Source organism: Falco biarmicus, chromosome 2, assembly GCF_023638135.1.
Source record: "Falco biarmicus isolate bFalBia1 chromosome 2, bFalBia1.pri, whole genome shotgun sequence".
Classification (NCBI taxonomy): Eukaryota; Metazoa; Chordata; class Aves; order Falconiformes; family Falconidae; genus Falco; species Falco biarmicus.
Window position 1 is genome coordinate 70526903 of NC_079289.1, and position 27951 is coordinate 70554853.

A 27951-nucleotide genomic window follows, 5' to 3' on the forward strand; every position below is an offset into this window, starting at 1 on the left:
AAAGCGATGTGCTGTACTAAAAAAAATGTAGGAAAAAAAAAATTGTCTTCCCTGTGCTGTAGCCTCTCTTCTTTACTCACAGATACCAGAGATGGTACGAATTAAACCAGAGTATGTTCGCATCTAGTGCTGGTACAGTGCTGGCATGATAATTTTCTGAAGGACCACTCCCCACAGAAAATACAGGTTTTGTATTTGGAAAAATGTGGAGATTAATGTCTCCGGGTGCATAACAGCTATTTAACTTGCCTTCTTCAGAAGTCTATAAACAGTATGTTACAGCTCTTCAGCGATATGATTTGGTACAGCTCAAATTAACTTCAGCGGAGGCCTGCCGAGTGACATCAGCCGAAGATCTGGCTGCGCAACTCGGGGACAGGTACACCGCAAGTGGATTCATAGGCTTTTTGCACAGGAGGCTGTAGTGGTGGATTCTGAATAGGGACATAAAAGACTGGATTATTCTTAAGCCGTATGTTTTAATTATTTCTAATATGAAGCTGTTTAATTTGAGTGCTGACTCTAAGGCGTTCAGGGGCTGATTTCTTCAGAAAGACTAAGTGCAGTTTCATTTGATATTTTCCACACTTAGTATTCAGAAAAACAATTCCCAGAGTCTCACATTGCATACCTGGATACAGCGGCTGCTTTTCAAAGTGTGCGTGTTCCGTTTGGTATCCCAAGCTTTTGGTCTTTAGCATGCATATGGGAGAGCTCATATATCCATATCTAGGACCCACAGTGTATGCATCCACTTAAGAAGAGAGAAAAAAATCTATACCAGGGCAGGGTCTTCATGCAGTTCAGGATGTTCCATACTACAAAAGGCTCTCCCAAGTGTGTAACTTCACACTACTGTGTGTTTAAGCAATGCAGGACAGAGAAGGAGAAATATCTGAGGAGGAGCTTCACATTTCATTTAATTGTTCTGGTCTTGAGGTCATCAGCTTTCAGGAGACAGTTAACAGCAGAAACCTTTTTAGTCACTTTGATCTAGCTGTTTTAGTAAAGCAGCACCCTCAGAGGATAGTGTGAGACCCGAGAGATTAAGTTGTCCAGCACTGCCTTATCTTTCCTCTGTTCACAAAGCCTTATAGTGTCCTTTTAGTAATGCTCTTCTGCCAAAGATGGGAGCTGTTAGGCATCGCGTTCCCTCCTCATCGCCATGACTCACAACTGTTTTTAAAATGCCTGAAAAAATGTTGGAAGGAGGCTCCTAAGCAAAGAGGGTCAGATTTTCCTCAAGCTTGAGCTAGTACATTTGCCAACTGCATGTAAAAGGCTAAATATTTTCCTGTTACACCTACACCAGAGACACTTTGCAGATATACAGATGGCTGAGCCCTTGCAAGTCCAGCTGAGGAAGCGTATGCTGGTGCTCTGGGGTTTGAAAAGAATCTGGAATGGGTCCTATAGTCTGGTATTGGCAACCAGCATCAGCAATCTGGGTGGCTGGATGTAGGAAAGAGCCAAGTCTGGGGAGGTTGTTGGAACACAGACCTTGCACAGAATGGCATTTCTTGGTAGTAGATGGCTCAAACATGTCCTTGAACTCTGCAGTAGAGTGCGGGCTAGAGGTGGAAGGTGAATGCTTTCCTCTCTGCCTGTCTGCCAACCTGTCCAAGTCTAACCAGGAGCTGGGCAGCTTAAATTCAAAGAGTGACCTTTGTGTCACCTAGCTATAGAGGCTGCCTGGGATCCACTGTCCAGTTCTGGGCATCTGGCTGCCAAAACGGGTGAGCTCGGAGTGGAGTGGGTGCAGAGAGGGTTAGTAAGACAGCCAGGGGAATGGAGAGCTTATCTCTGGGAGGAAATTAAGGTGCCATGGCTTGTTTGACTTTGCAGATGAAGGCTGAAATGGGAAATGGCCGTCTTCTCTACCCATTGCAGGAGAGAAAAGCTGATTCAAGGAAAATATTGCACTGGCACAAAAATAGACAAATATAGACTTGCCATCTAGTCTGGGAATTTCTAACCATCAGTTACACAGTTCTGGAATAATATTTCAGTCAAAAGGACGGGGAAAATTTAATAGTTTTAAAAATAAGAGTTTAATCAGCTTGTGAAAGGATTATATGGAGTATTTGCCAGCAACAACAGGGCACTGAATGCCCAGAAGTCCCCTCTGGTAGTACATTCCCAAGTTTTATCCTGACACACCTATGTGAAGCTCAAAGATTTAAGTGTACCAAAACATGCCGTTCCTCGGGAGACTTCACCATATGAGAGAACTGGAAAGGTCCAGGCAATGCATGGAGCCTATGCACCGGGAAGGGTGTGATCTATCTAATAGGGATACATCTCACAAAAAAACAGAGCTGAAGAGCCTTGGCGGGCAAAATGATTTATCACTGGCTTTGGACCTGTCTAAGGGATCAGAGAAAGCCAAGAAGTGCTGGGATCCTTCAAAAGTGCCATGAGACTGGTTTTTTTGGACATGAGTTTTGAATTGTTGCTGTAAGTAGCTCTGTACACAGTTTTTTCTCCTGCCTCTCTGGGAAAGCAAGCGAGACACAGCAGTTTGAGGTGGGGAATTTCCTCCGCAGGAGTGGTGAAATAGCCCTGGAGGTCTGTGCCACGCCTGAGAGACAGATTGTGCCTGAATGAAACCAGTGGTTTTACTCTGCACCACCTGACTTGGTTGGGATCATGGCAGACCCACAGGAGGTGGGAGGAAAGCCCACACAAGCAGCTTTTACTTTCTGAGCTTTGATAAGGCATGTTGCTCTGCCACCCTCTCTCCCAATGATGTCCCTTTTGCTCCCCATGGCGAGGTTGTGTGCTTCTCTGCTCCTCTTCCGATGTCTGAAAGAGCATACCCTTGAGTTAGGTTTTCCTAGGGCCTGAATGCCAATGCCATTTAATTTATGAATACCGCAGTACATTTTGTTGTGCTTGTTTCAGTCAGGCAGAGCTCAAGTACTGTACAGTCATGTGTAAAGGTGATGGCAGATGAGAGCTCTTTATGTCGTGCTGGATTTCTGCAGCCCACTTGTGCTATCTCTGCCAAACTGCAGGCAGGAAATTTTTGAATTAATGACAAATATTTCCCAACAGTAGTTAGTTAAGTGCCTGCACATGTTAAATTAACCATAATAATCTTGTCATAGTCATAAATTAATAACCTGCATCTCATCAGGCTTTTGAGTATTGAAGTAAAACATTTGTGGTGTATTCAAAGAAGGGAGCCTGGGGACAAGTGGGGTAAGTCTGCGAAGGGGTCTTTTCCATTCTGCCCCTTTTAAACATCATTTTCAGGTTCCTTTGTTGTCTTTGGGGCTTACTTGGTGTGGGGGATAAGACAGTGGGGATGGGAATGCGGAGGACCTAACCATGAGCTGCTAGGTAACCCTGGTTTCCCTCTATCTTCTCTTTTCCTCTAGCTTCTCCTCAGAGGAAGGTGATTTAGACCTATTAATATCTGAAGTGTCTTCTTTTCTCCATTGCCCAGAGGGAGAGGCAGCCAGGGACAAATCTTAAACCAGAGAGGGGTTTCACAAGGGAAGTGCTCCTCAGGTCAGAGTGGCAGAAACGAGAAGAGACTGAGGGCAGGTGATGGTATGGGAAAAGGGGGACATTTCTCTCAGTGTATTTCCCACCAGTAGTCCATGAGACCACTACCAAGGGAAATCCAGGGAGCAGGATCCAGTTCCCTTTGCCTCCTGCTTTTCTCTATGCCACAGGGTGCCGTAGGGAGCTGGGCCCTGGACCAGAGAGGTCACCTCAGTCTGCACCATCGGCTCCAGAAGAGCTGGACCGAGGAACAGGCCTGGAGCTGAGCATTACAGACTCACTCTGGTCCCTACTCTGAGAGGTGCTTCTTGAAGGACATTGGGAAAAGCATTTAATCTCTCCATACTCAAGTTGTAGGGTGATTGTCATCCCAACATTGTATATGTATGGACTGGTTTAGCGTAAATTCATCATGGTAGGCTTTGTAGTGGTAAATGGAAACAACTGTATCTTTGTAATACAGTTTCTTGAAAAGCCATGATGTTCTCCAGAAAGTCCTACATGGCTTGAGGTCGGGGACAGGTCTGAATCTCAGGTCTTTCAGAGAACTGCAAAAGCTGGCAGCTGCCTCTTCCACTCTCTTGTTCTCTCCACCTCCAAGTGGCAGCATCATGATAACATCAGCGCTGTTCTCTAAATAGCAGCTGGCTTCTGCCAGGCCAGTAACGCTCCCCTGCTGCAGTATGCATCCCCAGAACGCACGCTGCAGGACTTCACTTCTCAGTCCCTCTCTTCTCCCGACTCTCCACCATACCCTGAACTGCCTGTATCCTGTAATGGCCAGCCTAGAGGCTCATCAGGGCTGTGCCTGTGCTACAGGTGTACTGGCTGCTCAGCTGCCTAGCAAGAGCTTTTCTGCAGTGGAGACTCTGCACGATCACCATTTTTTACAAAACTGGTAGGAACTTTATAGCTTCAAGATGTGTCTCTCCATTGAACTCAGCTGAAAAGGACCAAGGATTTTGAAAGCAGTGGGGAAACAGGAAAATGGAGCAGGGTAGACAGCACAGTCACATAAGTGTTGTTCCCTTAGGAAATCAAACCTCAGTAGCAGCATCATATAGTGATGCTTATCACCTGTCCTCCTGCACTGGTTTAAGATGAAAGTGATGTCAGGGATCCATCTGTTTTGCAGATGAGAGAGGATGCACGGTCGGTGTGACACTGTGACTGGTAGCGTGTTCTGCTGCTGCTCTGCATAGATAAGGGGCAGGAGCCTTCCCAGTGACTATGTCCCTTACTGTTATAAACCCCCAGGGAAGGTTTGAACTCTTCAGTGCTGTCCTTTCTTGTACTTTCTCGAGTCCGCTCTCCTCATCTTGTTCTGCATGTTAACATTTTCGCATATAATCTTCTGAGTATATGAGCATACATGCTCACTGTTACTTGTCCTGGACAAACTGGCACGTACAAATGCTTTCTGCTTCCCAGTTCAAGGGAATGAGTGGGCTTGTGCTGGTGGTGTAGGGTGCGCTAGAGGCTTGGCTCTGGACCTCTGACAAGGCATCAGTAAAAACTATTAAGCTTCATTCAGGGGATTGACTTCCAAAAGTCTGCAAGTCTGAAATGGCAACTGGAGGTGAAACGTGCAGTGACTCGCCAGAGGTTGTTTTCACTGAGATTATTGCTGCAGGGAAGAAGTGAAGGGGAAAATGAGAATCTGAGCAAGTGGCAGTTATTTCCGTTTGCTCATATCCTTGTTTTGGAGCACAGAGTGTGGTTTGGATCACAGACCTGCAAATATATGGGGAGAGAAGAGCTACAGGAAAATACTTCCTTTCTTTCAAACACAAAATAGCAAATATGGCCTGAATGGATAGCAAGAATGAAAAGTTTGCAAGTACGTGTCTTGAGGTAGTAAATGACAAAAAATTAGGGCTCTTGCTTTTGTGAAATCTTGATTGTGTTTTTCATATAGAGTGGAGGGAGGTTCAGAGCAAAGATGAAAGGACTCAGCAATGTTGTTTATTGTGGCGTGGTCAGAAAACAACCTTCCAGCCTGTTCACGTAAGAAATTGCTTGCATTAGGAAGACTGCCCAACTTAACTGGACTCCTACCTGACACTCGTGTGGTAGCCATGTGTTGCTGTGAACTTGCATCAAAAATCTTTTTTTCTGGAAGTGATCTGAGTATTACTCGGGTGGAGGAAAGAGAAAGGAGCCCATGGCTTGTCTTTCTCCCATCTAGGCTCAAGAAAATTGTTATCAATTGAAAGCCAAGAAGGGACTAAGTTAAGAAGGGTCAAAAGAGGCTAAGTAAGGTCCTTCCCAATTAAAAACCTGCCACATGTATCGCTTCAGAGTGAACCTTGTACAATAGTTAGACAAGAGGCCATTCAGCTTTGCATTTGGCCTGTGGGGTTTAACGCAACAGGAATGTGGAATGTGTTTACAAGGTAGCAGTTATTGCTGAAATATGTGAGTGCTGTTGCCTGGGGAAATTTCAGAAGACTGAGATTGCTCTGATAGTGGCTGTACCTCTTGGATGGTCCGTGTAGATGCTGGGGAGAAAACTGGTCTCTGAGTCGGCAGTCAGAGCCCTGCAGAGGGAATGCAGGGGAAGATGCTGCCCTTCCCCACTGCCTCCCGCTGCCTTCCCGTTGGATCTCACTCCATCCTCGCTGCTTCTTTGTGCTAGGATGACCCAGGAGGGCGAACAGGTCCTTGGGCTGGAGACATGGCTTCTTGTTATCCGTGCATCCGAGGTGACTCCAGGTTAGCAGACGACTGCAGCTGGTTTGGCAGAGTGGTGTGGGCTGAAACAAGGCAAAGCCGAGGGATTGCTGAGGACAGAGGGCCCCTGATGGCATCTTTCATGGGCAGCTCCTGGAACAACCTGCTTGTGTTCTGGCTAGTCTCAGCTGGTAGGCTGCTGTATCTATGCCTGGAAGGGCTCAGACATCTCTTAGCAATTCGTTCTCTTTGCATTCCCTATTTTCTTGCTTTTTTCTTTGCTTTAAATATCCAACATGAAAACTATTTTGCACATAGTTCATAGATGATCCCAGTGATTATTTCATCATTCCAGCATAGGAATTCCCAAGGAACCCAGTAAAGCCCAGTCTAGTCTTTTTATTTCATGTACTTTTGTCATTACTTGTGTTTGGCCGAACTGGACTGTATTTTTCATCACACTAATGGCAAAATATTTGGAAGTAGGCCTGGGATATAGCTATATTCTGTGTTCAGATGAACCTGACATTTGAAAAGATTTGTCAGTAACTTTTAAATAAACTTAATTATACTGTTGAAATGACACTGTTGTCTACACCACGTGTTATGGACCTGAGAGTAAATACTCCATGCAGTATAGATGGGCTCAGAAAGGGTGAAAACTGGGCCACGTTCAGCTGTGGTGCCTTCCTTGTCTAGGTAATGTGGCCCACTGAGTTTCTTCAGACTAGCAGATAAAGCTGAATAAGGATCTTATTCTGGGTAGTGCTAAACACTTTCTGCATCTTAAACTTCCATTAACCTCTGCACTGTACAAGAACACGCTTACATTAGGCTAATTGATGGGGCAGCAGGTGTAAGTGCACGGTACCTCAGGGCTTGCTGTGGTTCCAGGTGAGTCTTATTCTTTCTTTGACACAAAGTAAGTGTGTGTGTGTGTGTGTGTGCGTGTGCATACACAGGTATATAGACAATTTATTGTATTCATGGTTCCAAAAAGCAAGGAAGGATCAATGAAAGCCCTATTATGTTTCCCTGAATTCAAAGGCACTGAGACCTTATAACAACATTGATATTTCTACTCATTCTGAATACCAAAAGACTTGGTATAATTATTTTTGTGAAATAGCTTCAGGAACGTTCCCAGTGCGGAATTCAAGAATAATTGCAATTGCGACATGTAGAATCAAATGCAATTTTGTTCTAACTAAAGCAAGACATTTTACCTTCTTTTTATTGCTTTTCAAGGAGAGACAGAGTAAATTTTTAATACTTTGCTGACCCTTGACTCTGAGTGACGTTAACCTGCTATTGTACAAAAAAGATGAACTTCTCCAGAACATTATTAGTCAAAGTGCTCTGTGTGAACATTCAATATTATTTAAGTTAAAAATACAGATTGTGGTTCTACCAGTAAAGATGGCTGATACAAGCCTAAAACTCTGGTAGTATGTTGAGCTGTTTGTGCTCCTAAATATAGTGGGGGATCTCTGTAGGGAGCTTGCCGGGGGAGGTCTTGTGTCTTTGTGTAAAACAGCTATGCCTTTATTATCCCTGTGTGCTGAGAAAGAAGGAGAGCCCATGTGGCTTTATTGCTTTAACAGGTCTTTTAATAATAATGCTTTCTATGTTCGTAGAATAGATCTCCTGACCCCTCTATTAAATCACAAAAAATAGAGAACTGAAAGCAAGGAGAAAAGCGTTATTCCATAGGAATAAGACATTTGACATTAGTTGCTTTATTCTTTTGCAAATGCAGACTCCACACACCCCCACACCCCCCTTTTAATTCTTTTATACGGTTGTTTGCTTTATTTTGGAAAGTATGTAAGTTAATGCTTTTCCCATGAACAAAACATAACCTTTGACAAGGTGTATACCCTTGAATTACTGTGTTCTGTCAGGGAAGCAGAGTTCCCTTCACCCTTCTGGGGGACATCCTCGTCCCTGCACTGCCCAGGCCATCAGACTGGGCAATCCCAGTGGTGTCTTCTGACCTTTGCAATGCACTTTTAAAAAACAAAAAGCTTGCTCTTCAAAAGAGCGAGGAAAGGGAGGAAGAGAAAAGTTTATTTTATGGAGTGTTTTTCACTCTCAGAAATGCTGAGGGAAAGAAGGACTATCAATTCTTGGAAAAAACCCGGTGGAGATAGCAGAATTCCCTCCCCGCTCTCCCCCCATCTCTTAGAAGTGTATTGTGCTTCTAATAGAGAAAGGAATGTGCCGTTGGCAGGGGTGCAACAGAAGGTCTGGTGAGGATCTGACATGAGAATCTGCAACAGCCTTTGGAATAACAGGGACAGATGCACAAGAGAGGAGTTTGGGCTGGTTAGGCAAAGGAAAACACACACTGCCCAACAGTAGTGAAAGAAGCAATGGAAAACAATTGGACACCCAGAAAACCCACTGAAAGGCTTGGGAAGATGTACCTGCTGCCTCTTCAGCTTTGCCTGTCATAGCCCATGAAGTCTGACACACTGGTCATGGCACGTCTCACCCTGTTTGCCCAAAGGCTTGGAAGGGGAGCCCGTGCAGTGAGCTATATCCTATCTATCTCCCCTCTCCCATCTTCTTTTTAGCAGGTATTTTATTACTTGGCATCCCTTGGTGTCTCTTCTACCAGTGATCAGGGGCGTTGGGCACCACCTTAAGTTTACACAGTACACAACAGGGGATTTGAGTGATAGATGTGAGTACTGCAAAGGAAAGGGCTGGTGCAGAGATGGTAGCATGTCACTAGTTACATTTAGCTGGTCCCTGTGCCACAGCTTCTGATGTTGGAGGGGGAGAAATAGCAAACTGGCACAAGGAGCAGCACTGGAAGATATTATGTGTTGGTGCAACTAACTTTTATTAGTAATTTCTGAGAGAAAGGGCAAATCACTCATAGCTAGCTCTATTCATTTTGACAGTGACTGGGAAGAGGATGGGAGGATCCCTAAAAGGCAGAGATTTAAAGAGGAGGGTATTGACTTCATGTTCAGGCTGGGTGCTCTCTCCTGGATGCTGCTGTAGGACCCACACAGCCAGGGAGAGGATGTTGGTAGCAAAACTACTTGCAGTCAGTCTTGCTCTGAGCATGAGCAGTGGCACATAGTGGCTCACCACACCATCATGTTTGCAAAATACACAGTTTTTCTATTAACATGAGGGCATGCTACAAGGGTAGTAGTAGCTGGAGAAAAATGTCAGCCTTAAGCAAAGAAACAAAAACTTTTATTAACCAATGATGCAGATAAGTAAAGATGGGGAAGGTGTACCAGGTTCAGTGCGAGAATAATGAAGATGAATAACGAACTATCATGTTTTGGACAGCAAACAATTTGTGAAAATACCACATTTTGAAGATGGTGTCCCCATGGACATTAGTCAGCGTAAACAAGTAAGTGCTAACAGCATCTGCACTAAATTATTAAAAAAAGCAGAGAACACGTGAAGTCAGAGAGTTTGTAAAGTAATACTTTTTGTTTACTGATTCAAAACATTTAAAGAACATGGAAGGACATGATCATCTGCCCGACTTTGAAAACAAAAGGCAAAGTTGTATACAAAAAGTGACAGGGAGTTTTTCTTGGTTTGGCATTAAGTTGATATTTTGTATAGATTTGGTAGAGAAAAACAATTTTCTCAGAATATATGTCTTCTATGGGCAAATTATTTTTAATAATTCAGAAAGAATGGGAACGCAGCTAGAATATGTACAGATCCTGTGTAGGTGCTGACATATGGTGGAAAGGCAGGGTGGCCCTTCAGTCGCTGTGCTGTGACTCCCGCTAAAGCTCCTAGGATGGCTGTGTGTAGGTAAGCGTGCACTCAGGTGCATTTGATTTAAAAACTGGAGGCCGAATAAAAAGTGAAATCTGTATTCCTTTGACTGGAGCAGGAAGATATATGGCTTTGGAAATGGTGTTGCAGTTGTTGCCAAGTTCTCCTGTCCCTTTATGGGAGCTTTTTGGATGTGCTTATACAAACTAATTGGATTCCCAGAGACCTGCATCTCGCTGGTGTGGACACTCCTAATACCTAGGCTTGTACACGCTGTACTAGCTCAAGGGGAGCACTTCACTCTGCTTCCTAGACCTCCTGTTTCAGAAGGGAGGTAGAGAAGAGGGGTTTATCTTACTAACATAAGCTCAAGATGATGGATGACTTCTGGAAAGGATTTTATAATTCGGCACACTGTGAGAAATTTAGTTTTGGCTAGGCTCAAGTGTTATCACTTGGGAGCACTGAAAGTGGTTTGAAAGCTTGCAAGGGGGATGTGATTTTGGGATCTTTGTTACTAGGAGAGGGTCTGAGCAGAGAGGGTTTCTTGTGCTGTGTGAATACCTCCTCATCACAAGGTCCTAACCCTGCTCTCCTACACTTCCTTCTACTACATCCCATTGCACAATGCCTTCAGCACACGGTCTCCCCGAGTTGCAAGGGTAAACCTTTGCTTGGGAGGCAGGTGATCATTAACATGCTTTTGGACCTGTGCTGTGCCAAGGCGCGGTGTCCTGGGGCTGTGTCTGAATTGAGCTCTTGCTAATGCATGTGCTGGGGAGCTGGAGCTTCTCTAGAGGTGTGAAAGCTCTGCTGGTGCACCTGCTGCTGGCAGGAGATCACAGTGGACATCCTGGGCTTGCTCCCTCTGAAAACTTTGAGTTGTCCCTTTTTTGCAGTCCATCTGACAGGAGAAGGGACTGCATGGCCCATGGATGGTGCCTTCATTTCAGGTCTGAGCCCTCAGAGAGGGGATGGATGAGGACAAGCTGCCTCAGTCTTTGCCCCTGGTATTTAGGATGTTTTCAGTTTGCTTAATACTTCAGCTAGAGGAGTCTTTCCAAGTATTTGGGTTTTCTTTATATCCCCAGGATCCCTGCATTTTCTTTCCCAAATCCACAAGGCTGTGTAATACCAGTAGGAATTTTACTGCATATCGTGATATTGGAGAGAGAAAAGGGCAGGTCTTCCTCTCATGTGAAATAATTCCCCTAAATTCAGATTTTTTTAAATCACTTTTCATTCCTGGTGTTTCTTTGTCTACTAGAAATAGAATATTCTTATACAACGCAGGAATAAAAGGTGTAAATTGCTGTTGTTTGCTTCAGCTGTGATTTTTTGGATACACACTTTTGAATGTACTGACATTTGGGAGGGATAGGAAGGGAATAAAAACCCATTGTGTTGCCATATTGCCTCTATTCTCTGCACTGACGTAGTCTCAGCTGTATTTCTTGTATCTTGGCTCATCTAGAAAGGGCATGGAAAGGAAGAAGGAAAGTGGAAAAAGTCTCTGCTGGGAAAAGTCCAATATAGAAAAAACACTGTTACAAGCTTGGGTAATATTTAGCGATTTATCAGACATTTTGGGCTTATAAAATCTCATAATAAATTGATAAACCAGGTATCTCTAGTATTCCACTGTGAAAAGAACCACACATAAAATGTAAAGGAAAAAAAAAAAAAGAAGAGGAAAAGAGTATGACTGTCAGCGGTGTGGTAAATCTTGCCCTTGCTAACAGTGGAGAAGCAGCAATGCAGGCTGCTCCTCTAGGATGTGAATCCTGCTGAGTCTTTAGATCACAGGATAATTTAATTTAGTGGTGGACTTCAGTAAGTCCTTGGGGAAACTGGAAATGAGAAAGCTCAGCAGCCCCGCTCCACAGCCAAGACTCCAGATCCAAGCATAAGGGCACACTGAATACCACCGGTGCCGATGCAAAGATGCTGGATTTTGTCAGCTTTTTATTGCAGAGCTATCTATTAAATTTGTAGGCTGTCATAGATTTTAAGCAAAGCTTTGAGAAAGATAAAATTTAGCTCCAGAGCAAACAATCAAATCTCTGTTTACATCAGGGAGGCGACAAGCAGTTATAGTCATACCAGGGGTAAACTTTGGCCTGTGGTTTTTTTTGTTTCTCCTCTTAAGTATCATGTTTTAATTGAATCTTTCTTATGATATATGTATTAATACTGGAGGGTTTGTTACAGACACTGAGGGAAAAACTTGAAAGATTGAAAACCTGCCTAAAGATACTGTTGACATAGGCTATACTGAAGGAAAAAAGGAGAGGTATAGATAGAGCAGTTCTCTGAGTTTATATATCTGGGAAAGAAAATAGGGTTATCTCATGGTGATGAACCGTGGGTGAAAACCAATGTTTTTCTAACACTGTTCAGCAAAGGAAGTATTTAAAAGGAAAACCAACTTTCCCTCATGTCGATAATTTATGTCATCGTAAATTTTAAGGTAGACGTGAATGTGATTGCCTACAGCTAGGTTTGGTGAGATGCTAAGCTGGGCAGCTCCCTGCTGGCGGAGCAGTGCAGAGGGATCTCTGGCAGCTGTCAGATGCTCAGCAGGGGACAGTATCTCTTTGCACTGTTGGGATATTGCTCCAGTTGAAACCATCACTTGGCAAAACACTCAAACAAGTGGCTAAGTCTCAGCTAAAAAGCAGCCTGTTGACTTTTGAGCATATTTCTGAAAATAAGCGCACTGCCCACCAAGCGTTGCACAACTCTTGCAGCCCATTTTGCTACCTGCTGACCCCCGCCCCCTGCCCCCCTCAGATTAAGGAAGGGGGTACCCATTTGTCCCTCGACACAAACAAATCTCCCCTTGGTAATAGCAGCCATAAAATTCCTCCCGCACCCTTGGCACTGGGTGGGCAGCTGCGCCTCGCAGTCTTCCTCATAGTGTGTGTTTGTGCAAGGTAGTGAGTGTGGCGAGGGCTGCCACCTCCGCCTCCTGCACACCAGCCAGTGGGGGCCTGGGAGAGTCACATCAAATCCTGGGTTCAGGCTGGAAACGTGCCTTTGAACGGAAAAACTGTCCACTAGCAAGCTCGCAGCGGTGAACGGTCCTCACAGTTCCCCAATCCTTGTAATTGCATGCCAAGTTGAGATAGTTTTTATAACAGCCTTACAGTTCTCCCGCTGCAAAACAATACTGCCCATCTGACCCAAACTTCTAGGATTTACCATAATTTAAAATAACCATGTCCCTGCTGGGGACACCAGAGTCTCTGGACTCCTGTGCAGGAGGCAGAGGCCACTGGTGCTTGTGCCTGGTGTCTCCTCCACCCTGGGTGCCTCTGACCCACACCTCAGGTCACTTTCTGCTTCACTCCAAAGTCATCTTACCTGGATGGCCTTCCTCCCCGCACACCACCTGGATCTCTTTGGCAGCTCTTCCACAGTGAAGCAGCCAGCTCTTCCCCCAGTTGACACTGGGGAGCCATCCAGGGATGACTGGCAGCAGTGATGGCACCTGGTCTTACGGAAATTATGCATGCCAGCCACCGTAACAGGGCTGGACTCTCAGTTTCCACTGAGTCAATAAGCCGAAAGATCCCTCCATAAAAGCACTTTTTATGAATAGCACTACAGCTCGAGCTGAGTGCCTCTGAAGAGGGACCTCGAACAAAGACATCCCTAGGCAATTATAATTGCCACATATAATAAATATTAAGGCTATAAGATTAGAGCTAAATAGGCTGTGCACAGCAAATGTGTATATTTTGCTTGGAAGTTATTCCCAAATTATCAATACTTTGTATTGCTGCAAAGTGCTTATAACTTTTAGTGGCTGGCATAGCCTGCACACACAGCACCACTTTATGTGGCCAGAGGCACCTTTCCTAGTTATACTTCCCTGACTCCAGCCCTGTTGACAGTGTTCCCAATTATTAGTACGCTTTCTAGGGTAACGTGGACCACAATTATCACAGGATAACCAGAACCAAAAGTACTGCAGGATTGCTGGGGTTCTGCATGGGTGGTGGTTATTTGTTTAACTGATAATCCTTAGAAATTCATTTAACATGTGAGTGATGAATCCAATTTCTCTTTCCTTGTAACTTTTACATAAATCGGAAGTTAGTAGCACAGTATATGGACTTTCCCACTTCTGGTCCAACTTTGTTTTGCGAGAGTGGACTTTTACCATTCCTGTATCCCCAGGCTGGATATCAGGTACTTGCATTACTGCTAGTACTGGTTGAAACCATTGGGCTTGTGTCCTGTTTCCTTGTAGGTGTTCTTGTATTCCCAGTACAAACTTGCTCACCTGTTCATCTCCGTCTAAGAGGCTGGTCCTAGTGGGGAATAAGGTCCTGGGTATAATTGTCTGCCAAACGCTATTGCTGTTGATGACAATCCTAGAAGTTGGCAAGGGGTATTTCAAATATCCCATAGTACTATTCCTAAAACTTCAGGCCATTTTAAACCTATCTGACTACAAGTTTGAGTAATTTCATTGTTTCTTTCAGTTTTCTTGGAGTCTTTGGTATGAGCTGGACAGTGTACTACAGCGATTTCCCTTGGAAGCTTAATAGCTTACAACAGCGTTTGGGCTTCAGTTCCATTAGAAATATTCTTTTCTACCAAAGAGAGGAACTCTTATTCTTTCCATAGGATAGCTGTTGTAAGACACACTCCAAAAACATATTTAGAAGCAGTATAGTTACTTGCTGATTACATACCCACCAGGCTGCTCTTGCTAATTAAGTTAATTCAGCCTCTTGGGCGCTCACCAAGGATTGTAGAGGTTCTGTTTAAAGTACCTCGAAGTCTCTCACCACTGCATAGCCCACGTGTCATTTTCCATTTGTGTAGTATGAGGATCCATTGGTGAAAAGGGTTAGATCCAAGTTCTCTAGAGGCTGATCTCCCAGATCTTCCTGTAGTTGTCTGGAGTAAAACACCACCTCAGCACAATCATGATGTGGCTCACCATCAGAGGGAACAGGCAGTGAGGTTGCTGAATTCAAAACATCACAACTTTTCAGAGTAATATTATCTGCCTTTAAAATCATTAATTCATTACGATGTGCTCTTTGTGGGGACAACGTTTGTGTAGCAGGTCCTTTAAGAATCAGTTCTCCTTCATGTGGGACACACACAGTTGTTGGGTGGCCCAGAACCAATGGTCTGCTCCTTTTCGTGATAGTTGCTGTTGCCGTTCTTGCTTTAACACAGGAATTATTCCTTGCTGCTACAGGATCCAGTTGAGTTGAGTAATAAGCCACACGGCAGCAGTGTGGACTTAGCTTTTGAGTAAGGACTCCACTGGCTACTCCTTTGTTCTCATGCACATAGAGTTCAAAGGACTTGCAGTAATCCAGCAATCCCAGTGCTGGAGCAGGAGCTATAAAGCTCCTTTTATAGCTTGGAAAATCTTTTCTTTCTCTGGACACCAACATGTAGGCTCTACTTCCTCTGCCTTAGTAGCTTTTTGTCAATAGTTTGCTTAAACTCCCCTAGCCCCATTATCCAGGGTCTGCAGTATCCTACTGCACCTAAAAAATCTCACAATTTTTGTTACCAGTTGAGGTATTTTTACCACAGCCTGGACCTGTTCTGGGTCTACTAATTTTTGTCCTTTTGTTAATATAAATCCTAAATATTTTATTTCCTAATGATGCAGCTGAAGTTTACAAAGAGATGCATGGTGACCTTTTTTTCAGCTAAAGCAGTACATAGAAAAATAGTATCTTTAAAACAATCTTCATATGTCTTGCTGGCAAGTAACAAATCATTTATATATTGTACAAATCTAGAACCTCCAGGGAATACAGTATCTTTCATATTTTCTCTTGCCATTCTGTCATGCAATCCTTAAAATAGTTGCACGTGTCAGAGGTGGCTTGGCCCACAAACACACTTGCTGCCAATTCATTATTAAAATACTGGAGAGTCATTCCCCCATATGTCAACAAAGCCTACTGCAATCTTCCCCAGTAGTTGCTGGGGTGTTCCTCTGGCCTCTGTCTACATTCCTGTACTTTAATTCAATTTATTGTTATCTCCTCGCAAGCTCTAATCACATGTATGAGATCTCCAACCACTGTTCAGCAATTATCTCCGATTATTAGAATCCCAGCCAGGATCAATCTGAGGCCAGACAGTTTGACTTCCCCCTGCCTGTATGGTGAACTCCAGTTTCTTTTCAACTGTCTTACCCTGCTGACCTGGATGGAACAACTTCTTCAACAACAGGTCAACGTTGGCCCAGGGTGGATCATATCCTGAACAAATAATATAAAATAATGATGCACATCGACCTGCATCTTCCCTTAACCTACGCATTTTATTTTCCCACATAAACAAATCCCGGGGGTTCCAGGAGTGATGCGTGTATACATATAACACTGGAGGTGGGGAAGAAACATTTCACACACATACACCCACACGCAGCCACCACGGGCTGCATGGTAAGAGGATTAGGGATGGCATTAGAAACCACAGTGTGAAGCCCAGCAGAAGGAATAGGGACAGCAGAGGCCATTGGAGGGGGGAATCAAGTCATACAGAGGGAGGAGTATAGGGTGGTGCAGAGACCAGCTCTGTAGGCACCTTGGTTAAATTACAATTGCTGCAGCTGAAGTTTTTCCTTGAGGTTTTCATACTCATTTTCAAGCATCCTATAGTGGTCATATAGCCAATGATCCCATACATACCAATAAACCATTTGCTGAGGTTTTTCATTTTTCAAAATTTTTCAGAGCATAGCCACCTTTTTAAATTTAAAGGATCCTTTCAGGGCCATGCACCCCTGCCTCTCTAAGTGCTGGCCAGTCTTCCTTACACAATGCTATTGCTCATTTTTCCAATAGTCATGCAGTGCCATCTATTTTCCTCCAATTTTCTAGTTCTTTGGCTTGCTGGGTACGTTCCCCAAATCTCTGTGCCAAATTTGAGCGCTTTACACTGATTGGACCATGCACACTTCTCCTAGCACACTTCTGAGATGGAAATCAAACTCATTTGGACCCAATATACTTATAGCATCCTTCTGAGGTGGGACTCCAACCCACTTGGACCCAGAATATCTGGAATTTAGTAGCAAAATTTTAACACTCACCAGTTGGTGCCTTCTGTCCCCAGAGTTCCCAGGTGATCTCACCCGATGCTGGCAGTTCGATGTTTGGAGCCAAGGGGGTCCGATGGCAGTTGTCTGGAGTCCCATCTGGGTCACCAAACTGTTCTGGAAGTTACGCATGCCAGCCACCATAACAGGGCTGGACTCGAGGTTTCTGCTGAATCGATAAGCTGGAAGAAAGATTCCTCTATAGAGGCACTTTTTATGAAGAGCGCTACAGCTCGAGCTGAGTGCCTCTGAAGAGGGACCTCGAACAAAGACATCCCTGGGCGATTATACTCTTACAATCTAGATTCCTCACCCCTCACATGGCAGTTCAGACCAGGAATAACGTTCAGGTCTGGGGTCTTCCCATTCTTCATTGGGCCCTTTCCATTGTCTCTAGGCAGGTCCTTTGTTTTCTTGTCTCTAAGGCTGCAGCTTCTTTACTACTGGCTTGAACTGACTCTGGAGCCTCCTTGTACTTGACTAAGTAAAAGTTCAGCATACCTAGGTGAAGGTTCACAGCTTGTGGCCTAAGGCTTCAGCAAATGCAGCTACTAACATTAAGCAAGTTACGCTAAACCAGTTCTATGTAAGTAGTATACCAAGTCGTACCACGCTGGCCAAGGACCTGGCTTGTTCTCACAAGCTGGAGCCCCAGCCCTGCGCCCTATGCTGCGCCCTTGCAAAAGACGTCTCCAAAAGCACAGCAGTGGTGGGCTGCCTTCCCCAGGGCTTGGGCACTTTTTGGAAAGACACACTGCTTCTTAAAATAACCTTAGAAAATAGCAAGAATGTTCCAGACCTGTAGAATGGCTGAGGTCAGAAGGGGAGCGAGAACCTTGCTACAAGATGCACAGCTGGCAAGGAGAGAACTCACCGGGGTTCATGCCCTTCTGTTTCCCCTAAGTGAGGAGATGTATGCTGCACCCCTGGTCACATAGTGCTGTCCCCAAATGTTTGACACACCCGGTGGAAACACTTTTTGTGACCTCAGATGTCACAAATCAGTCACACAATTTTTCTCTGACAGTATGGTGGTGCTAAATTTTTTTAATTGCTTTTATTCTCTAGAAAATAGGCTGCTAAGGTTTGGGATGGGACAACAAAACAGTTCTGGTTTGTCAGAAATACGATGTATCATCTGCTTGAATTTTGCCAGAGGGAATGTGTTTATACTTCCTTGCATGTTTCAAACTAACATTTCCATTACATGGGTAGTTATCCCTCAGTGGCTTTGAACTTCAGAACTAGTGAAGTATGGCATATGAACATTTGGATGAAAAAAAAATACTCTCACCTGAGTGCAGCTGGATGCAGCAGAGCTATGCCAGTGAGACACAGCTGGGTATCTGAGCTATGGCATCCATAATTTATATAAAGACTGTAGGATCCCACCTCTGGATTGTGTAGCGTGTAGATGCTACAGGGCATGCATATAACAGCTGAGGCTTTAAAGGTATTGATCTGCACTCCTGCCGTTGCTATTGCAACACAACGGTCTGAATCTGAGACACGTCGAGCCTGTTTAATAATTGACTAGATACACCACAGCCCACAATACATATTTCTCTGTCACCTCCCAGCGGACATTTACTTTAAAAATATACGTATCATCCATGTCTGTTCTTTTCTAGAGCCTGTTCATAAATAATTCTCCCTATATAAGCCAAATGCCCTTGACCAGAAGTTGCTCACCCTTGTGTTTATGTTTAACTTTGATTCTTTTTCCCAATGGATAGTGGCAGGGGGTCTTTTACAACCAGCCTGGGGGTCCAGCTGGTGGGGGAGCCCCAGAGATGCTGAGCAGCAGAGGTGCCTTTGCTGCGTCACAGCCCAGCTCAATTGCTGATGGTTCAGGAGATGTGTTGTGGTTTAGACTTCAGTAATAAAAGTTTCATTTCCATTTTGCTAACTCTTGGAAATTATGAGCCTTATTACTTTAGTCCGCTGGTACTTCAGGGGAGCACATTAGCCACAGTGTACTCAGCCTCCTGTCCAGGTTGTGATGTGAGCATCTGTCACCTTCACAGCCCAAACTGTTACTCTGCAGCATTTAACTCACTATCCAGTCAATGGCACCCATGAGTTTATTCAACCTTGACAGTGAAATGATGGTTCTCCAGATGAAGAAAAGAGAGCACAGACTACTGCTCTGGAAATGCATTTTAAATTACAGATACTCTGTCCTCAGGCTTGGGATATATACAATTTTGGAAATGTTTTTTAATTTAGGAATCTTAATAAGCAAAGTGATATTTTGCTTCCAAAAAGCAAAGAAGAGAAGAAGAAAATAAATTGTTTTATTTTTACTTGTATTTTCCTGTTGTCTATATGAACAAAGGAATAAGAAGAGTTGCTACCTTTTCACAAGTTGCTTAAAAAAGAAGAAAAACTACGATCTGTAGAATACTTCAAATTGTACATAAATAAAAGGAAAACCAGATGCAGTTCTCTACTAATACTACTTGTACATGTTACCCAAGTGCTGTAATTGTCACAAAGACATTTTATCTGTGGTCCTGAGTAGGCACAGAGAGGGAGAGCCAAAGAAGCTCACCTCCTCCGATACGTGCTTTTAGAAGCACTTGAGAATCTTGTCAAACTCAGTTTTCAGTCAGGAGAGGCTAGCTGGTCAACTAAACCAGAACATACTATTGCCTTACGAAAGTGGGAATATTCTATGGGACTTATTATACCTTAGCCTAACAAGCTTCATCCTATGGGATTTTTTTTTATTTTATGTATATTTATGTATAGATACAATACATATATTTAGACATCTATTGTCTATGCATTTATATATAAAAGCATACACATAATATTTTATATTTTTATTTTTATATACATACAGGTAACTTGCCTGTATGTATGTATACACATATATAGCGAAGTACTGTTATTTTGTTGGTATGACTGACACTTTTAATACCTCCTTTAGTGATTCTCACGTGAGTTCCTCAAGGATAATGGACCCTAAGATGCGAGAGACTGAAGGAGATGGAGAGGACAATTCAGGTAGAATTGCTCCCTTTCTCAGTGAATGAAAAGTGCTGTGACTTCTTGAACTTCAATGTCTTTGCTGTATCACAGAATTGAATGTTTGTTTAAAGAATGCATTCTCCCCTTCTCTCTTCCTCTCTCCAAGAGCTGTTATATTTAGACATTTTCAGAGGCTTGAAATAAGATTTTTTGTGGCATCTTGTGACCAACTTAACTTTTCTACCCAACAAAATCCAACAATAAGTGAAATCCTGACAGGGATGCCTCGCAGTGCTGTCATGCCAACCTGTATGGGGCAGGTACAAGTTGTTGGGGTGCCTTGTGCAAAATGCTGATTCATTTTAAGAAATTTCCTTCACAGAGCTTGCAGCTGATCCCAATTCAGGTTTTTCCTCACTGAGCAGACTAGCATTGCTTTTCAAGATTATTGCTTGATTTCTGGTTTAATACTTTGTGATCCATCACATCTTGTAATTAGCATTCAGAATATTCTGGGATGTATTATAAAATTCACATTTTAAAGCATTAGTCTCCCAACACTGTGTATTCCACCTATGTAAGCCTTTTCTACATTTAAATTGGTTTTGGAAACACAATCCTTATCATCACTGTTTAGCTTGCTGAACAAAGGCAGTGGGTTTCCAAACTGTAATTTCTTCTCTGTATCCCAGGCTGTTAATACCAAAGTTTTTCTTCACAGTCTAATTATCTCAAGAGGCAAGTAGAAACTCTATTAGGAAAGATTTTACACTATAGGTTATTTCTTATGTATCATAAACATTACAGTCCATTCTCCAAGGTAATAGTAATTTCATGCTACCAATATAGTCTTGAAAGACATTAATGCAAGAGGAGACAGTGTGGCATTTTCCAGGAAAAAAATCCACTTACGCAGAAATTATAGAAGAACTATTATTGTTCAACAATTCACACATGTTGCTGGTTGCATCTTTTTTATGTTTCTTCACTTAGGAAAGAAAAAATCAAAGTTCAAATCTTTCAAAAAGTTTTTTGGTAAAAAGAAAAGGAAAGAGACATCATCTTCTGGGAGCAGCAGTCTGAAGTTATTCCAGTCAACAAGTGATGTTGCAGCCTCTCACAACATGCATGTTAATTATGATTCTGAAGATGAACTTGAGTAAGTCTTTGGACCCTGGCTGGTAAACAAATACAGAACTGCTACAATGTTTGTAGATTAAGGATACCCCAAAATTGCCTCCTCCTTTTGTTCACAATGCTGCATTCTCAAACAGTTGCCTTTTTCATAAAAGTACAGATTAAAATGGCAGATGCAAGGGAATTGGATGGAGTGCAGCAAGAAATAATAACTAAAAAAGCTTTCAGTTAATCATAAATAAGCCTTGGGTTATTGTTTCAAAACAATGTAATTTCCATCTTCAAGAATGAATTAGGTACTTATCTTATATCTTACCGGGATTGTCTTATGCCCCTAAGATGTAATTCCTAAGGACTGTTAAAGAAATTTAGATGCCCTACCATTTACACAAGGTTTTGAAAGCAAGGAAGGGATAAGGGGTTGACTGCAATTGAAATCAGTAGGAACCAGAGGCTGTGAAGCCTTTATTTCCTCTGTATGCATGGGGTTCATCTGACCAGAGGACAAATGTCTGCATCTGAGTTAGTCACTGGCTGCCTTTTATAATCACCAAAGAGAAGCTGACTTTACTAAGAAAGCTTATATCATTCTTGTGTAGATGTCTGAAGTTGTTCAGCTGAACCAGGCTCTAGAAGTGCTTATTTCTCTGTGCAGAATGTAAACAGGAGCCAGGGGTGACCAGCTCTGATGCAGATACCTGTGGTTTAATGTCTGAAGCTAGACCAGGTGCATCCCAGCCTGTGTTATTTGTCTGCCTCCGAAAATCCTGTCTTCGTTCAGGCATTGCTAAAAATGTTACCCACTACTGAAAGGTAACCATGAGAAACCCAGACTAAAGTTCAGATGTGTTCCTGGATGGAGAGGTGGGCTGAAGAGCCCCTTGGCTGCCTAAAAAGCAAGTCCTTGCATGGTCGAATGTTGTGTCTATCAGAACAAGCCTCCTGGTCCTCAAGCAAGAGATGCTGCTGAGCCGAGGGAGGGGAAAGGCAAACCGTCCCGGCCAGCTAAAACGACGTTATACAACGCGGCCACCAGGCAGCGCCAAATCACCGAAAGAAATGATTAACAATTTTTTTGTGTGTGTCTTTTCTGGCATTGGCAACATTAATACTAGTCCAGCTTGAAGCCCCAGGAGTTCCTGGCTGCCAGCATCAGGTCTAACAGTGGGCTGTAGTGGTGGTGTTGTTCGACAACGTATTTCGAAGGCATGGATGGTCAGATTTTCTTTTCCTTGTGTACAACTCAACAAGGCCATATCCAAGTGGGTACGATCTTTGGCTGTTTTGGCCATGTTCCTCTGCCATGACTTGCAGGGTCGTTACATTTTTGTTTCTTAATATTTGTTCAGACAGACAGAGACCATGATATTCCTTGAATAGAAGGAAAATTAATTTGAGCACTCATAATCTGAGCAGAGATCTAGGGTACCTCCGCTACGCATTCGGGAGGTATGTGTCTGCTAGAAAGAGAAAGCAAGGGTAGCACGCTGGGATAAATGTGCACATGTGACAACACCGCTTATCTGGCCACCGCTGCAGTCTTTGTAAAATGTTGGTGTGTGGAGCAGCCATCGTAGCCCTGACTGGCAGTTACTTTGCAAATTGGTATAGATCTGTCTGACCTTGGATGCATTGCAGAGATCACATTTTCACTTAGATAAATTGTTCTTCTAATGTCTCTAATGCATTAAGCAGAAGCAGCAGGCTTTCCTTCCTTCTGCAGCAGAAATACGGATCAACTTTTTCCTGTTATTGTTTTATCAAATATATTTATAGCAGCCATTACGAGGAAAATGTTACTTTCTGCAATGTTTGTTTACGTTCCTGAATGTGCCTGTGACAGTATCTAAGATCCAAAAATACACAGTTCTCCTTTTTTTTTTTTTTTTTTTTCTGTAGAATGTCTGCTAACTTGATAGTTACATGAGCCCAAGCAATTCTGTGCTCTGTACTCTGGTTTGACATTTCATAGCTGTCTTACTTAAAAAATTTAAAAGAAGGGAAACCTAGAAGAAATGCCATGTACACACGTTTCTGGTCCCTACTTAGTTAGGCTGTGAGCTGAGCTGAGGAATATGCTGAGGAAAATGAGCACAAGAGACCCCCTAGCCCCTAGCTGTCTGTCCATGGGTCTCCTGTACCATCCCCATGAGGAAACAAGGTGTTCATGCCCCATGTGTAACATTTGCAAAGAAAGTTACATACTGCATGCATCAAAAGTAGGAGACAGACTATGAGAGAAGCTACCCATAAAGCATCACCTGCTTCCTTTCACTAGTCCACAAAGAGTCTCCATGAAAAATGTGTCCCCCAGGCCCATAAAAGAAACTCCCAAGCATCTTGATATACAGCACAGGACTTTGTAAGGATTTATGCAAATTATTCTGAGAGAACTGTATTGCCTGAAATGTTATTGTTGATGACCTGTACGGCAGAAATACATTAAATGCTGTACCCTGCCTAAACAGTAAAAAGTACTTAGTCTTTCTATGGTAATGGTCAGTCATTTGCAAGACGCATTGTTACATTAGCAAGAAGTTAGTGTCCATCTCAGGTACAGGCTCATTTATGTGAACTGCCTTCATTTTGCACGTGGGCTTGCCTGCGACAATGTCATGCCACCCAGCTGCTGGCTTCCAGCCAAGGGGCAGTAGCTTTTCCGTAAGATATAATTCAGTTGCTGGGGTTAAAGTGTCTTTAACTTTGATTCAGTTTGTTAACATGACAGATAACAGCATCTGCAAATTTTTGTTTGGTTTTAGAAGGTGTTACCTAGATTAGCCTGAATGACTGTATTGTATTCATGAAGAAGTCTGGAATCTTGTGTGTAATACATGTTGGCAAAGCTATGTCCCACTCCACGTTCAACACACCACCTGAGTTAAGAGTAAGAGAACTGGGAAAAAAATCTGTATATTTTCACTCATTCATTATATTATTCTAGGATACATAAAGGCATTATGGGAAGCAGAGCTTTGTCACATGATAGCATTTTCATCCCTGAGACTGGGCAAGAGCCTGCAAGGCCAGTAAGAGTGTTTTCTCAAGAAAATGTTTCTGATCGGATTAGAGCTTTACAGGTAATTTACACAACATAATTTTTTCAAATGCAAGAGGTGGAATGTCTTTCCAGGCTTGATTTTTTGGGATAATACTTGCAGTTGAACATTTGGTTAGTAAGTAGTATCTGTCTGCAGCTTACATTAAATGTTGCATTTGTTAATTAGACAGCAGTGTCATATCTTGGTTCTACTTAAATGATAGTTGAAAAATGGGTTGGTTGTTTGGCTCCCTAAGAGAACATCTAAAGTGAGATGTCCTATGCTCTGGATCATTCAATTGTGAATTTAAAATAAAGGTAACTCATTGACCTGAGCTAAAAGATGTACTGGGGAAACCTCCATCGCTATCACATGCTAATGTATTTTATGCCACACTGAAGTTGAAACTCCAGCCTACCATGAAATTGGGACCTCCACCTCCATTTGGACTTCATGCAAAGCGAACAGAGGATGCTGGGACTAGTTCTGAAGATGATGGATTACCCAGGAGCCCTCCAGAAATGTCTTTGCTCAATGAAAACTTAAATTCAGGCACAACAACAAGAGTGAGTTGTTCTAGTGTTGACAAAAATCAGTGTTTAATGACTTATTTTACCTATGTGTGGAAGGTAGAATAAATTATTTGGTTTGCTATATGTATCACTGCTTTATCTCTGAATGATTCAGAAATACTTCACTCAAAATGGGAAAATGCTATCTCTCTGTGTAAACAGCTACTTAGATTCCCTGTTCCTGTTAAAATATAACATACCAGAAAATGCAGAACTAGGAAGAAGAGGATGTGCTTGTGTGCATGCATGGGAATGTTGGGGTTTTTTTAGGGACTACAGAGAGCTGCCAGGCATTAAAAAAAGGCTGAAAAATCTGTATTCCCCCTTGAATGTGCTGATAAGAGCTTTAATGTTTTTCTAGGATGTCACTGGAAAGAGAAACATAGAAGAATTTGAAACTGTTTTTTCTTTTTAAATGATAGTTTTGTTACACGTTATTTCATTCTTTATCTGCATGTCTTACACTTTATGTTTGCAGTGTCCTTGCTAATCTTTAAGACTATAGAGAAAAACAACTTGCATTGTCAGTATCTGTGTGCACTTTGTGTAGATCGTTTCTGTGAGTATATCCACCTTGTTTGTCATCTTTTACTGAATCTCTTCCTCATTCCATTCCACAGTTCTCTGACTCTCACAAGCACCTTAGCTCTTTGAGTTTAGCTGGAACAGGCAGTGAAGAAGAAGAACAGGTAACTTCTGCCAAATGTCTTAAGGGCCGAGCAATTATGTGTAGTAGTTTTTTAAAGAAATGTAAGACATAAATATTATTTTGTTGCCCGTCTGCTGCAAAAAACAACCTTGTATGTATGTAATTGCATGCCTGTCTGTTTGCTGTGCTTTTTTAATGCCTGTCCATCAAACATAAAGTTATCATTATTTATCAACATAATTCTGATGCCAAGTAATCTCCTGGTGATAATAATTAAGCCCTCTAGAATACCTCATATCCTTTAGCAAACTTTATAGATGTGATTTAATCTCTAAGCACAACCAACCAGATTTTGACACTGAAACAGTATCCCCGTTTTTTTAAAGATGGGAAATTGCAGTAAAGGCTGCTTGGGTTACATGCATAGGGTAAGGGAGGAAGCTTGCTGAGGAGCTGTGAACAAAATATAGATCCTCTGAAATCTGCCCAGACCCTTGCTTTAAGTACAAAGTTACCTCGCACTGATACAGAAAGTGTTTGCCTGAGGATAGTGGCTGGCATTGCTGCTTGGGAGTCTGAGGTTCAGCCTTCAGTCGGGTTCTGTCTGTGAATTTTGCTGAAGTGATGTTTTCAGGACTCGAGTACAGGCAAATAGATGGCTTGCTTCAATCAGCAGCCAGCAGTTCTGGCTGATTAAAGGGCGGTTTTGAAGGGCTCTGAAGAGGTCCTTTTAGTTGTCCGCAGCTGGAGTCATGGTGGGAACAACACAGGGGGTAAAGGGAAAAGCGTTTTCTAGAAATAGGAGGAGGGGTGGAGGGGAATTGCAGAAAGGAAATAGAGAAGCTAGTCCTGGGCTGACTCTTCCGTGGTAATTATGCAAAATGTATTTCAAGACCAGCTGCAGCAGGGCTCAGCAAAGATTTCTGGCCACACTTGCAAGATTCCACATGAAGCTGTTTGAAAAACTGCTTCTGTGCAGTGAAACTTTTAGTATTTTTCAAGAAAAACAACACAACACACGAAGAAGGTATTTCTTGAAAACAGACTCGCTGTAAATTTGTTCAGTCCGGATGCATATTTGCTAAAGGAGGATTTATGTCTCCCTGTTGTTCCATTAACATCACTCTCTGACTCACTTGCTGACTCCTGAGACGTGGTGGTGACTGTGCAGTTGCTCAGCTTTTTCCACGTGCCCCATCATTTAGCTCAGAGCTCTCTTCATCCCAGTCCAGCTTCATGGTGCAGCCAGGAAGTATCCCCATCAGAAAGCTTTCCTCCCAGACTGCGGTGTCTACTGCCTGGCATTTTGGAGAGATTAGCCCTGCTTCTAGAAGTCACAGGAGACCAGCTCACAGGGCTGAGGAGTTTTGCACAATGCAACCCTGATGTTTTGGGCAGCAGTGACACCTTGCTGTGTCTTGGAAGCTTTCCTGGATCGAAGAAGGGAGAAGAGGATTGTGACTATCCTACCTGGGCTTTGGGGATGGGGCTCCCCTCATGGCACCACTCCTTGTGCCGCCCAGCACAACCAGCTGAAGGAGAACTGAGCCATGTGTACGTGAGATTTGGAGAAAGGGATCTGCCAGCCATCCCCTCCTCCAGCAGGCTTTGCCAGAGCCAGACTTCGCGGGGCAGGCAAATTCTGCAGTGGCTCAGAGCTGGCATTCACTCAGGCTGCTGAAATTTAAGTAACAAACCAGATTCTTGATTTCCCAGTGTAATGGCCAACACTGAGCATTGCCAATGGGAAGACACGCGAAGTTCTCGAGGAAAAGCAGAAGCCAGAAGAAAGGCAGGCAAATAATGACGTGCCTTGAAAGAGAACATGTGCCGCGTCTTTATCGTGGAGCTGAAATGTCAAATTATTCACTGTAGGTGCTAATGTATAATGCAGCCACGTATCGTTTGTTGAACATTAGTCATGTTTAAGTACTAGACCGCAGGTATTGTAGAGTGAAAATTAATGACAGCATCCATTATTCAGCATGGCTAAGCTACTTTTTTTTTTCTTAAATAGAAAGCATGATTGGAAACTGTGGATCCAGCCTCCACTAAAATCAATGGGAGTTTTCCCCTGGCCATTGGGGAAGCTGTAGCAGGCCCTCACTACGCTACGGAGTATCTTTTGGCTGCAGTGAATAATGCAGAATTCTACTTGCAGAAAATGCTGATGCTTTTTGCCTCCCTAAATAAAACGGAACACTACCCCACTCTCCCATCCAATCCCCTCAGTAACATACCATTTCCAGAGAAAGAAGCAGAAAGAAGGCGGCAGCATGACAAAGGAGGAAAGGTCCTCTAATGAAATTAACTGGAATTTCAAGCCTACAAAGGGAGTGCTGTCACAAGTTGTCGGGGTGATGTTAATGCCATGACAGATAATTTGGAAATATTACTTTGTCTGTTTACAAAAACTGAATCTGAGAGACATGAAGAACCCTTTTTAGAGTATTTTTTTCATAATTTTTTCAGTCTTGTTTTCGCATCAGGCCTGGGACTAGGGTAGTTTCTGGTGAAGTGCACAGGCAGGCT

The 27951-nt window shown here is 43.1% G+C and overlaps 1 protein-coding gene across 1 annotated transcript in view; it reads left to right on the forward strand.

Annotated features, from left to right (window-relative positions):
• Positions 1-27951, forward strand: part of CRACDL (CRACD like) — a 70747-nt gene that overhangs the window by 22597 nt on the left and 20199 nt on the right. Inside the window, exons 3-6 of the mRNA XM_056329089.1 lie at positions 21021-21179; positions 24102-24237; positions 24600-24764; positions 25391-25459. Of these exons, the coding sequence (XP_056185064.1) occupies positions 21021-21179; positions 24102-24237; positions 24600-24764; positions 25391-25459 (529 nt within the window). The remainder of the gene's footprint in view (positions 1-21020; positions 21180-24101; positions 24238-24599; positions 24765-25390; positions 25460-27951) is intronic.